Source organism: Mustela putorius, unplaced genomic scaffold (genome assembly GCF_011764305.1).
Source record: "Mustela putorius furo isolate JIRA1106 unplaced genomic scaffold, ASM1176430v1.1 tig00003859_pilon_pilon_pilon, whole genome shotgun sequence".
NCBI classification, from domain to species: domain Eukaryota; kingdom Metazoa; phylum Chordata; class Mammalia; order Carnivora; family Mustelidae; genus Mustela; species Mustela putorius.
In genome coordinates this window covers 23626544-23639875 of record NW_025422011.1, presented here as the reverse complement: position 1 = coordinate 23639875, position 13332 = coordinate 23626544, and the positions used below count along the sequence as shown (strand labels likewise).

At 47.0% G+C, this 13332-nt stretch overlaps 1 protein-coding gene across 12 annotated transcripts in view; it reads left to right on the top strand.

The window, feature by feature from the left end:
* NAV2 (neuron navigator 2) overlaps positions 1-13332 on the top strand; it is a 397156-nt gene that overhangs the window by 332994 nt on the left and 50830 nt on the right. For 10 of the 12 annotated variants that reach the window (XM_045066131.1, XM_004752128.3, XM_045066132.1 and 7 more), the window contains 4 exons: positions 786-830; positions 3486-3646; positions 5236-5424; positions 12191-12243. In XM_045066131.1, coding sequence (XP_044922066.1) covers positions 786-830; positions 3486-3646; positions 5236-5424; positions 12191-12243 — 448 coding nt within the window. The remainder of the gene's footprint in view (positions 1-785; positions 831-3485; positions 3647-5235; positions 5425-12190; positions 12244-13332) is intronic. The other 2 variants (XM_045066138.1, XM_045066135.1) reach the window with 1 other exon arrangement.

Here is a 13332-nt window from a genome sequence, read left to right as displayed (position 1 = left end):
ATACTGACCTCCAGTTTGTGGGGGAGCCTCAGCTTGGCCAAATACAACAAGCAGATGTTGTTTCATGGTAGGGAAAAAAATATTAATGAAAATCCCCTGCACCCCATCCGTGGCAAAAACTTTGTTTTTATCAGACTCAGCAGACCAAGCCTTTAAAACCTTGTTCTTTGGAAATCCAAATGCCTTGACTTTATCCGCAGGCAAGTTGAAACCTGCCCGCACTCGGGCCCAGGGCTGCTCACCAAGCTAACCAAACTAAGAGGGACCTGGAATTCATATTATTCCAGGTGAATTCCAAATATGCAGACTGCTGGCCTCTTGACACCCTCCAGCAAGTCCCTTCTCTCACATGGAGTCATCGTCAATGGCATTTGGGGAGGGTCAGACGCAGGGGTGCTGGCATCTCTCTCTCCAAGAAGCAGGGGTGCTGGTGCAAGCCTGGGTGACTGGGCAGCAGCAGGTGTGGGCTCTGCTTCGACCTGGGGCAGCCCCTGAGTTTTGCTTTGCATCTGTGACAAAAGAGGAAGTTTGGGGTCCAGTGGTTGTCTCGGGCCTCCTGGTGCCTCGGGGTGTGCGCTGGGGTCGGCCAGGCCCGGGATCAGGTGTCTCTTGTTTTCCGTGGATGTCGATGTCTTGCATGTGCCACTGGATAGAAGGGAGCGCTCCGTGGTGCCGTGAGTCTCTTGCTCCAGATCTCCGGCCCCCATTTAGCCTCTCCCTCCTTCCCTTGCCTGCTTTCCCTGTGCTTCTCTGAAGTTCTCATTTTTGTTTTAACTTTCCTACAGTGACCCGCACCTTGATAGGAACACTTTGCCTAAAAAAGGACTCAGGTATCTGCGCTTCCTCCTTCCCTCCGTACCATCTGGTGTGGCTTTGGGGCTTGGCTGCGTGACTCTCATGGCTGGGGGAGGGCTGAGGGCTGGGCTGGACTGGGGTCCCCGCTTTGGCCACCGCAGCAGGACCCTCTGAAGCGGGGGCTCCCCGGGCACCCTCTCATTCCCATCGCTCCATCTGTCGGCTTTTTTGCTTGGGCAGAGGCTGTGCTTTTTCAGGCTTATTATGGCGAAAGCCATCTCATGAGGAACACCCCTTGGCAAGCCCAGAGAGCAGAGACAGCTTCTCCTGGGACCACGGGGTTCCCTCAGGAAGCCCTTCACCCTGACCGTTCCGCTCACGGCTGTCTTCCAAAAGAAAGGACGTGACTTATGGCACGTTGGTTAGCCAGGACATGGCAAAGAAGAGAAATAAAGCTCCCTAAGTTGGAAAAGATTCAACTTTGGGGGCCATAGAAAATTAATAAAGCCGGGGGCTTTGTCTTTCCTATAAGTATCTCGTGGAAAATTGTGTCTGTTTTCGGTGCCCAACAAGACAACGGGTGTGATGATTGGCTTTGGTATAAAGAAAAGACTACCGGGAAGGAATGTCCTTCCATTCATCATTAAGTCGTGGATCATTTTTGGTGCAAGTCCTGGTTAAGCAAGATGCCAGAAATCACCGTTGCTCACGCCAGCTTCTTCCCTTTGCCAACCAGAGGGACTCCAGTTCTAACTCCTGCCCCACGGTCCTACTGTATGATGGTTGCCGCTGTCATTTCCCTGCTCTTTGAACACCTCGTTCTTCGTAGCATTTGCTTCACACTGCACTAGGCATTAAGTGCTTTCGCAAAAAAAAAAAAAAAAAAAAAAAAAAAAAAAAAGGAACTTGGAATGAAATGTTTCATTGCTGTCATGTATGTCTGTGGTTAATAACCTGGAGCTCTTAAGGCTGAGAGCATTTTGAGCAATAATGTGAGGTAGGTATCAATGCTGCCTTTCAGTAGGGACTCGAGGAAAGCCAATTCTGAGAATCTAAGAATAAGAGTATTGAAAATGCCCCAACAGACGTTCTGCGGGAGGAATTTCAGCACTGTGGCCATAGAGGGAGGAGTTGGCAAAGGCCTTTTGTGCTTCACGGTTTTCTTCGTGCCTCTGAGGGCTTCAGACTAATAATACTCAGTTCATGCCACTCCCAAGATGAGTTTGACATTGAGTCCCTACTCTTGCCTCTAAAGTGTAATTATCTAGGAAGCTAATCCCTCTAAAGAATAACATTTTTAAATTTTTAAATTTAAATATGTATATATATATATATATATATATATATATATATTCCCCCCCTCAGTGGATCTATTCTATCAAAATGATGTAGCTTTAAATTTTTTTTTTTAAGATTTTTATTTATTTGACACAGAGAGAGAAATCACAGGTAGGCAGAGAGGCAGGCAGAAAGAGAGGAGGAAGCAGGCTCCCCGCTGAGCAGAGAGCCTGACACAGGGCTCGATCCCAGGACCCTGAGATCATGACCTGAGCCGAAGGCAGAGGCTTTAACCCACTGAGCCACCCAGGCACCCCTAAATTGTTTTTTTAAATTTCAGAATAGAGATACATGCTAGGCTATCTTCATGCAATTGGTGGGACCCAGAAAATTGTATGTCCATCACCTACAGCAGATACACTCTGCCTGTCCCTCCTAGCTCCTCCCCCCCCCCCACATTCACGCACAATGCCAAGATACCAGCAACTCTTCTTCTCGAGTCCAGAGAATCCCTCTGGTTCCATAATCAGTAGTCACCCCACAGTAATCTGTGTGTAAGTCCAGAGGTACTCTGGTCATAGGGCACTTCCGAAATTTGAGATGCTGCCTGTGGGCATGATGAGAAAAGCATGGATTTTGGAATCAGATGTAAAATGGATGAAATGTCACCACGTGATACGAGGCAGGCCCTCCCCTTTTGCCGTGTAAAATGGGGATAGTAGCCTCTGCATGGCCGGGTGGGTGGGAGGTGTTGGCGAGATGCCTGTGCAGGCACCCGGCACAATGGGGACCTTGAGTACACCATTGCCAGACCTGTTATGTAATAAGTGAGGAGCTGGGTCCCGGGACGTCTGTGGCACCCAGTGATTTGGGGTTCCTTTTACGGAGACTTACCGAGGCTTCGTTGCAGCAGACACAAGTATCAGTGTCGTCACGCCTTCTGTCGCGTCTGGTTTCTGATACGCTGGGACTCGCGGCCACTTACATGCGCCCGAGAACGCGGCTGCCATGAGCTATTGAATTAAAACTCCCTCGAAGCTCTGACAGCAGCTCCTTCTGCTGCTCCAGCTCTGTCAAGGTGGGGGCTTTGAAATGACACTATCGTGAATCAACATGTTACAGATACGCCCAGGGACGGCTCCTTTGAGCATTTACGGATCTTGCTCCCTTTATCCTCCACACTAAAAAGAATTGCAGTTTTCCCCAAAGGCAGCCAAGTAGCAAAAAAAGGTTTGGAGAAACTTCATAAGTTTCAGGATATGTAGTAATGTGATTTTTTTTTTTTTTAAACATCATCTTTGGCTCTGTGTTTTTGTTTTTTTTTTTTTCCATCTATTTATCACCAGCTCCCCGGAGTTCACGTTCATAAGTCTCGTTCACAGTTAATCCCAGCATAATTTCTGTCTATCCAGGTATACTCCCACCTCCCAGCTTCGCACCCAAGAAGACGCAAAAGAATGGTTACGGTCCCACTCTGCAGGAGGCCTGCAGGACCCCGCTGCCAATTCCCCTTTCTCCTCTGGCTCCAGCGTCACGTCTCCCTCGGGAACGAGATTCAACTTCTCCCAGCTTGGTGAGTAGCCACTGACAGTTAGCTGTGGCAATCAGCCCTGGGGGACAGAGGTTAATCTTATATTTTGAAAGAGGCCTGTGGTCATTGCCAAGTGGTCAAGCCCTCCATGTTCATGAGCCCTCCGCAATGGAACTTGATTATAGGGAAGTAATAGCAAAAGGGAAAGAAGAGAAAAGGTTTGGGTACTCTTATCAGTATTTATATGGTTGGTGTAGGTAGGGTTATAGTAAAGAGCAAACCATTCTACTTTTTTTTTCAAGTTTACTTTATTATTATTTATTTATTTGACAGATCACAAGTAGGCAGAGATATAGGAGGAAGCAGGCTCCCCACTGAGCAGAGAGCCCAATGTAGGGCTTGATCCCAAGACCCTGGGATCATGACCTGAGCCGAAGGCAGAGGCTTTAACCCACTGAGCCACCCAGGTGCCCTAACCATTCTACTTTTGAGAAAAATGAATTGTTTCTAAGACATCTGAAGACGTAGGTTTCTATCTAAAAAGTTGTAGCATACCCCGTGTCTGGTCCTCTGCATGGCTCTATTAAGCTGGAAAATAAAGATCCGGTTTTGAGTGAACACATACTCTTGGAAATGCCTACTCCTGACGTAATGCTTTGACTGGCACAGTGGGGAGAGGAGAAGAATTTGTAAGACAGCCCCTGCTGACATGTTAATGGATTCTTTTTCAGAGAGACAAACACACCCACACAGACTCGTAATCAGGGTAAGAGAACAATCCAGAGCTTTATCTGAAACTGTGTAAAAACCGACAATGATCAGGTAGCAGGTATTATATATAGTTAGGAAAAGGGAAGATCCGTCCTGGCTAGAATTACCAGGAAGAGTGGGAGCTGAGCCCTAAAATACTGATGGAGGGAAAATCCTGCCCACTCTCATCTTGCTCTTTAGAAGGGAGGCCTTTTCTGATTATTGCAAATAATAAACACGGCTTCTTTAAGGACAGGTGTGGCTTATCATCAAGTGAGACTTCACTTTTCCTTTTTAATTAACAGGGAGATACTTTGGAAATACCGTATGTTATTGACATGGTCAGGACTTTAATAAAAAAAAAGCCTGTTGGGGCCAAGGTGGAGGGAAGATGCCCCTTTGCCCTGAAGCTCTTTAGGCGTCATTACAAGCATGCCCCATTGGAGGCTGTGTTCATGTTGTTCTTTCCCAGCCCTAACTCTTTGAGGCAGGAGTTTCTTGTCATGCACAAATGCTTCCCATCTGATCAAAAGCCCGGTTGGACTATTTTGGGCTTTGGCTTTAGAGGGAGTTGTTCCAGATGAGCCCAGGGAGTAATTAGCTCATGCCTGGAAGGTGACACTGGCTTGTCGGAACGTGCCAAGTTGGAAAGCTGAGGCCCAGAGACTTGCTTTGGAAATGACCCACCTTTCCTCCCTTATTTTTAGCTCTCCGTGTTTTATTTAAATGTGGATGTGATAGCCTTCTAGAAAACAGACGAGGGAGGGAAGTCGGCAGGGACAGATATGGCCGATACTCATCAGTCCCCTCGTCATCCCCATCTAGGACTTGAAGAGAGACATGAATTTCCCACCTTTCAGTCCCCTTCCTTTCTTTTCCAGCGAGTCCCACCACCGTTACTCAGATGAGCTTGTCCAACCCAACCATGCTGAGGACCCACAGCCTCTCCAATGCCGACGGGCAGTATGACCCGTACACTGATAGCCGATTCCGGAATAGCTCCGTGTCCCTGGACGAGAAGAGCAGAACCATGAGCCGCTCGGGCTCCTTCCGGGATGGATTTGAAGAAGGCAAGCATGGAGGGTTACCGTCTCAGGTCCTGCGTTGCGGTGAATGGCCCTCCATACCGCATTCGCGAGCAGAGAGCCCACGTGGAAGTGCTCCTAGCTCTCTCTCTCACTCTGGGGGTTGGGGCTGGGGAACTCTGAGTAGAGGGGTCTGGTTGTTCATTCACCTCATGGGTGGGGGGGAGAAGCTGCTGAAGAAACTCGAGTGAACTTGGAGCGGACTGTGTTCTACTCTAGGCTTCTCCCTCTTGGACTTGGGCCACAACTTCTTGGCATGAGCCTCCATCTTGAGGTTCAGCTGCCGGCTCACCATCTTGGCAGCCTGAGTTTCTGGAGAGTTAGTTCATTTCCCTGGGCTAACGTACTCGTGTAGCTCCGGGGGCCTGTGGGCAGCCGGCCTCTCGACTCCACTCCAAAATTTTCTATTTCTCAAGCACATTTTTTTTTAACTTTATTCAGTGACACCCTTTTCCTTCAGGTATGCTCTTTTCCTTCTTTGCTCATTAACTGTGAATATTTGGGGTCGGATTTTTATGTTTTGTTCATTTTAATCAGAATGTTGGGAGAAAGTAGCTCTGGGCATTGTTGCCAGCGTCTTCCTAACTTGGTTCATCTCTCTTTCCCTTTGTTCCTTCAGCTCAGGGTGGGAGCTAGAGAAGCAAGCAGTCAAAACCCTGTGGAGGGACAGCCCCACCCCCAAAAAGCTTCCTGAAGATGGGAATGATAGGATATTGGAGTCAGTACTCATTGACTAGTAGTTAAAACTATGGAGTAACACTACCAGGGTTTGAGTTCTGGCTCCTCCGCTTTGGTAGATGATCCAAGAGGATGAGTTACTTTACCTCCCTGTGCCTCTGTTTTTTTTTTTTTTAACTGACAAAATGAGAATGGTAATAGTACCTAGCCCATGGAATTATGAGAATTCAACGGTAGATATAAATGTTCACCCGCTAATGTCATTACATGCCCTAGCCTGTAGACTCAGCGTCAGCAGTAAGGTCCTGGCAGCTGGGACTCCCCAGCCAGGGGATGGGGACTCTCAGAGCAATTGGAGCCCAGGCTATGGCCATAGCCCTCGTTGTGCCTTTTTTGCCAGTGACAGACGAGAATGCGGGAGAATGTCGAGGGGGTCATGGGTGTTTCCCTCTGGCCCCAGCCCCTGTGAGAGTGGGAAAATAGTAGCACAGCCACCTCCTGGGAGGAGAGAACAAACTTGTCTTATTTTTGTTTTTTTAAAGACTTTATTTATTTGAGAGAGAGGGAGAGAGAGCACAAGCAGGGGGAATGGCAGGCAGGGGGAGAAGCAGGCTCCCCGCTGAGCAGAGAGCCCTATGTGGGACTCAATCCTGGGACTTGAGAATCGTGACCTGAGCCGAAGGCAGATGCTTAACTGACTGAGCCACCCAGGTGCCCCTAAACTTGTCTTGTTTAAAGAAATCCCTAAACAAACTGAGAGAGAAAGAAACTGAATAAAGTCTTCCACTGTTGTCCAGTGTACTTGCTTAGAGAAAGAGTAAAGGGTTTAGTTACGGGGCACTTGCCCTCTGGTCCATCTTCCTAGCAGCGTCCCTCCCTTCACCCTGATTTACGTGTCCCCTGTACCGGGTGAGCACAGTGAGCAAGTCTGCAAATCCATGTATGGGCACCTGCTGGGACAGAGGATCGAGGAGGGGTAGAGCCGAAGTTACCCAGAGTGTTCTGCTGGATTTAAGAGAACCCGGGTCCCTCAGAGCGATGCGCAGGTTGACCCGAAGGTAAAGGCGTAGGCAGCTGGTCTTGAACTTTTTCCTACTCCATGTGCTAGCCAACCATGGCCGCAGAGCATTCCCCAGCCCTCCTTGTGACGACTCACATACGGAGCACGTCCTGGGCCACATTCATCTTCTGTGTCGTGTGTGTGCCTGAGTGAACTGTGTTCAGGACCGAGATTTGTCCAAACAAGCACACTTCGCCTCATAAAGATCCGGGGCCATTACAGTCTCATCGTCAGAGAACTTTCCTTTATTCCATCTGGAATCAAGCTGTCAGGCAGCACCACTGTGGGATATCTGGGATGTCAAAGTGACATTGATAAAAAATGCTTGCCCACAAGCAGTGTCTAGACTTTTGTAAACCCTAATGATTCATGGTGACGTGGACTGAAGGGCAGAGGTAAAAATCAGGTTTGGTGGGAAGGGGGTAGGGACTGCTGTCGATATACACGATGAGCGCATACCATTTTCATCTTTTGGGGAATTTTGCATCGAATTGCTTTTACTCCTTCCAGGGCTATTACATTACAAAGACAAGACAGAGCTCATGCAGTTAGATGCTTTTCATTCCATTGGGTGAAAGCTGTTCTTCCCATTTTGAATTTATAAATCCCAGAGTTGGAGAAACAGGGGGAAAATTTTACAACTCATGTTTGGACAAGACAGAACCCCTGTGTGATAGTCAGTTAGGTACGTCATATACCAGAAAGCAGGAGAGAAATTGAAGAAGAATTAGCACAAAGACGTGGGGGAGGTTTCTGTGGGATTTAATTAGCACTTTCCATTTTGAAGGAAGTGAGAGTCATAAATATGTAGATTAGGTACAGCCATGGCCCAGATGCAACCTTTCAAAGTTATTTCAGGTAAATTAATTTTCATCAGATGCATTATGCAATCTTAAAGTCAACTTTAATAGCGTACATTTAGGGAGATGCTTGAGGCATTTTGAAAATGGATGTCTTTGCCCGGGGACTTTACCAGTCATCCCTAATTGCTAGTGCAATCTTAAGCAGTTCGTATGGAATCCATAGGAACAGAGCAGCTTCTTAATAAATAAATATTTTTATTGCAACTCACTTGGGTTTCTAGCACCTGAGTTGTACCTGTGATTGAAATCCTGGCACGTCTGCTGCTAGACTTGGAGAAAGGACTTGATACTGCTAGGCCTATTTCCTGTTCACTAAAAGGTAGAAAATAATTGTGCCTGCTTCAGAGGATTGAAGTGAAGATTAGGTGAGATAAATCCACAGAAAGCATCTCATGCAAAATGACTTCCAAAGACGTTTATAGTCAGTGTTCAAGCAGATGGTAGCCATTGTTGTAATTGTCAGGTTTTGTTTTCTCCTTCTCCCCAAGGGCCATTATCCCTGTTTTGTTTATGGCAAAATTGAGGCTGGAGAAATGCCTTGGGGACTGTGTGCAGCCAGGACTCGGTGCCAAACTCTGGATTTTCAGCCCTCTGTTTTCCTGTTCAGTCCTACCTTGACATCTGACTCTGCCTAGGTCGCAGCTGGGCTTTCTTACCTCTGTGAGGCAGACTGGTCCTTCATCAGTGTGTTTTCTGTTTTCAGTTCTGCTTCCTTTGCTGGTTCAGAGGGTGGTCCATCAGCCATCAGAACCGTGCATCCTTCTCACTGGTAGCACCTCTGAGAGTATCAGCAGTGGACTAAGAACTAGCCTATGTGCCTCCAAGCCTGTCTCTGCTCCTAACAGGCTGTGTGTTCTTGGCCATATCACTTAGCCTCTCTGGGTCTTAATTTACTCTGTTGTGTGTTAGCAGTGGGAACTCCTGCCCTGTCTGGGACTATTACCTACAAATTCTCACTTCAAAGGTAGTACACTTGAGAAAGTGCTTTGATAAGTACGAAGCTGGAGATATATGCTAGATGCATCGGGGCCTTTGGTTGCTTTGTTGGCTAGAAGATGCCCAATTGTTTCATTCTGTCTAGAGCATGTACGTATCACCACCTGTACTTTGGGCAGGGATGAATCGTGTTTTTCTCAAACATGCAATTGTTTGCTCATTTGGTGCCAGCTTTGCGTCTATGTAGATTGGATGAGTGGCTGGGGAAACCATTCTAAAACAAACCAAAAGGCTTTACCAAAAAAACAAAAAATGAAAACAAAAACAAAAAACAACCATCAGAAACTCCTAAATCAGGTCTCTCACTTTTTTTTTTAAAGATTTTATTTGTTTATTTGACACAGAGAGAGAGATCACAAGTAGGCAGAGAGGCAGTCAGAGAGAGAGGAGGGGAGCAGGCTCCCTGCTGAGCAGAGAGCCTGATGCTGGGCTCGATCCCAGGACCCTAGATCATGATCTGAGCTGAAGGCAGAGGCTTACCCCTCTGAGCCACCCAGGTGCCCCCTAAATCAGGTCTCTTAAGGGCAAAACAGTCTCCATACTTCTGGTCAGCAGATCCTGTTCCTGAATGCTGGGTGACCTTACAGAGACCAGTTAACCTTACTGGGTTTCAGATTCCTCCAGTGCAGAGATGGCCTAGACAAGTGTCTGTGGTTCTTCGTAGCTTCAGAATTTTATTTATTTATTTAAAAGATTTTTATTTATTTATTTGATAGACAGAGATCACAAGCAGGCAGAGAGAGAGGAAGGGAAGCAGGCTCCCCACTGAGCAGAGAGCCCGATGTGGGACTCGATCCCAGGACCCTGGGATCATGACCCGAGCCAAAGGCAGAGGCTTTAAGCCACTGAGCCACCCAGGTACCCCACATAGCTTCAGAATTTTAAAGATATAGGTATAGGGCAGAAAATGCATGGTGTGATTATGCCATTCTGGCTTTGTAAGTCTTGTATGCCTTTTGCTGTCCAGAAGTATCCAAAACACATAACCCAGGCTCTGATTTGGTTCAGCTCTCTTGGAGCGAGGCCACTGCAATGGTTCAGGCAAGCCACATTCAGTTTGGAGCTGACTCTGGAAATCAAGGAATCTTTCTTTGGACCGCGGCCTTGCTGTTGCTATTTACCTAGTGAGAGGAGTTAATTAAAGGGAAGAAGAATTACCTCCATAGGAGCCTGCCAGTTGTGCTCTTCCCCGGCGGCCCCAGGCCTGCACTGGGGTATTGCTGAGGGCAGTGTCTCTAACTCTGTGCATATGAGCTGGAGAGATAGAAGAGACCAACTTCCATTTTCCAGCAGATTAGTCCCACATGACAGCCCTGTGCTGGCTGAGCAGGTGGTATGATGGAAAGATGTGGGGCTGGATGAAAGAAAAGCTAGAGGGTGACTACATGTTACTCATGTCTCTTCCCGCATTTGGCCTCCAGTATAATCTGCCCCTACTGCCTGTCTCATGGGGCTAGAGTACGTTAACCCCTTTAGAACATTAGACCACTCATTTGGGGCATGAGAGGCGTCTGCTGGTGTGTCTACGTATGAACACTGGAAGCCATTATTGTCCATTTATGCCATAAACTGATTTCTTATGGGGCAAGGGCCAGAAAAGTCATGGATGGCAGAGGAATGGAGGAAAAGATCTCAAACCCTAGTGTTCCTAAGGAAAGTGTGTGTGAGTGATGGTGTAGCCATAACCTCAGAAGAGCAGGCACCTTCCAAGAGAGAGGAGGGCCGGACAGGCAAGTCAAGAACTGTGTGGGTTCAGAGGGGGAGGGAGTGTATCCGGTGCAGGCAGGCAGGGAACGGAGGGAAGCCTTCATGGAGAGGCGTTGTTTGAGCTGAGCCCAGTGATTTGGACAGGCAGAAATGAAAAGCATCCAAAACAAAGGGAACCGTACAGGCAGACACTCTGGGGAGGCCAAGTGCTAGGCGGGGCGCGCTCGAGAGAAAAGTGCAGGGTTCTGAATGGGATGGGAGCCCATAAAGGAAGAGCAGGAGGTTGGGAGGTTTATGGGAAGACAGTGTGGAGGCACCTGGGTGGTGGGCTGAGCTATTCGTCAGGTATCTCATGGGCAAGTAGCTTCTGCCCAAAGCTGATCCAAGTTGAGTTCACTTCTTGGGTGGTAAGGGCAAGCCTTTTAGTGCACGTGGAAAGTTATTCCCAAGCCTCCCACTCTCAGACCACAGAGGATAGCTAGTGTGGGGGTAGAGCATTCGACTTGTGGTCAGGAAAGCTGTGCCCAATTAAACATCTCTGATGTCTCCACAGGCATATTTTTTGTCTCTCAAAAAGTTGTCGAGAGATTACTAAGAAAATGTCATTAAAGCATCTGGTTCCCAGAAAGAGAAGTGCGTTAGAATACTTAGTCCTAGAAAAGACTATGATTTAAACTTACAGAGAAATAATAAAATAACTCCACTGGCTGGGGGCAGGAAGGGGCACGACGTGGGTATGAAGATGGATCTGAGTCCAAAGAACCAATCAGAGACAGAAAAGAGGACACCACTTGATTGTCCTTTTGTACACGTGGTAGAAATCAAAAGAAGAATGTCTTCTTCAGTAGATAATGTTTTCTGAGCAAGTGTTCTACCACATGGTCTTCTAGAATGAGTTGACTATGGCCAACAGCCAGCCTCCTGTGTTCATAATAATGGGCTCATCTTCGTGCATACCCAAGTGGCAGAAGCTGGCAGGGTAGACAACATGTATGCAGCACAGCCTCATCCCTAGAGGAATCCATGAGAGAAAAGTCATGGGTGGCAGAAGAATGGAATGAGAGAGAAGGAAAGGAGTAAAATGTGCTGGGATAGAAAAGGTTACAGGTTGCCTGTGGGTAATAGAATTATGAGTCGTGTGGGTTGTGGCAGTGAATATGTTTTCTTAACACTTCTCCATACTTGAACATTTTTACTTAGTAACCATGTATTATTTTCATGGGGGAAAAAATTATGGAGAGGTTGTAGGGGGGAAAGGAAAAGAGACTCCTTTCGGAAATATTCCTTGACTCTGACCTATTGCCAAACCAGGAAAAGATGGGTCAAGGTGAGATGAAGTTACCTGGTAGAGTCCCATAGTGCTGAGTTAGTTTCTCTCCCTCTTTGGCTCCATAGTTGCCAGCTGTGCAATTTACCTTTTTTCTTTTCTTCTCTTTTTTTTTAATAGTTCACGGATCCTCACTGTCCTTGGTTTCCAGCACGTCATCAATTTATTCTACAGTGAGTATAAATCAATGCTATGTGGCTGTGACTGTGAGAACTGGAGCTCCTTTCTCCCGTGTATCAAGAACAAAATATAAAATAAAATTGTTTCTCCTAGAGAAAGTATCTCCATTGTAAGGGGCCTGATTCATCAGGGAGTAAGATTTGAAATTGACAAAAGCTATGAATTGTAACGTCTCAACCAGTAAATCAGGAACGGACTCCTTTGTTAAAGTGGCATTGCGCTTTGGGTGGGAACTAGTTAGAACGTGTGAGAAGCCTTGGCCGCCTGCTGGTAGCCTTAGGAAAGAAAGGCCTTGAACAACTTCTGTCTGCCTCAGTTTCTTTATCTGTCAAGCAGAGAGAATAGCCGCCCTTAGCTTGCAGAGCTTGTGGATTTACTGTTGGGAAGATGACATTGACCTACAACGTATATTCCTTAATGACAAGAACTTTTTCCGTTTTTATTCCTAATGTCTGGAACAAAGCCAAGCACGTAGTAGATGTTCAAAAAATAGGCTTGAATATGAGGAAGTGGAGATGCACCATGAGGGGTTAAGGGGGTAGAAGAATAAATGAAACAAGATGGGATTGGGAGGGAGACAAACCATAAGTGACTCTTTTTTTTTTTTTTAATATTGTATTTTTTTTTTTAAAGATTTTATTTATTTATTTGACAGAGAGAGATCACAAACAAGCAGAGAGGCAGGCAGAGAGAGAGAGGAGGAAGCAGGCTCCCTGCTGAGCAGAGAGCCCGATGCGGGGCTCGATCCCAGGACTCTGGGATCATGACCTGAGCTGAAGGCAGATGCTTAACGCACTGAGCCACCCAGGCGCCCCCATAAGTGACTCTTAATCTCACAAAACAAACTGAGGGTTGCTGGGGGGGAGGGGGGTTGGGAGAGGGGGGTGGGGTTATGGACATTGGGGAGGGTATGTGCTATAGTGAATGCTGTGAAGTGTGTAAACCTGGCGATTCACAGACCTATACCCCTGGGGGAACAAATACATGTTTATGAAAAATAAAAAAATAAAAAAAAATAGGCTTGAATGAGATAAGAAAACGCCCATGAAGTACTGAGGGCAGTGCACACAGCCCAGAGCCGG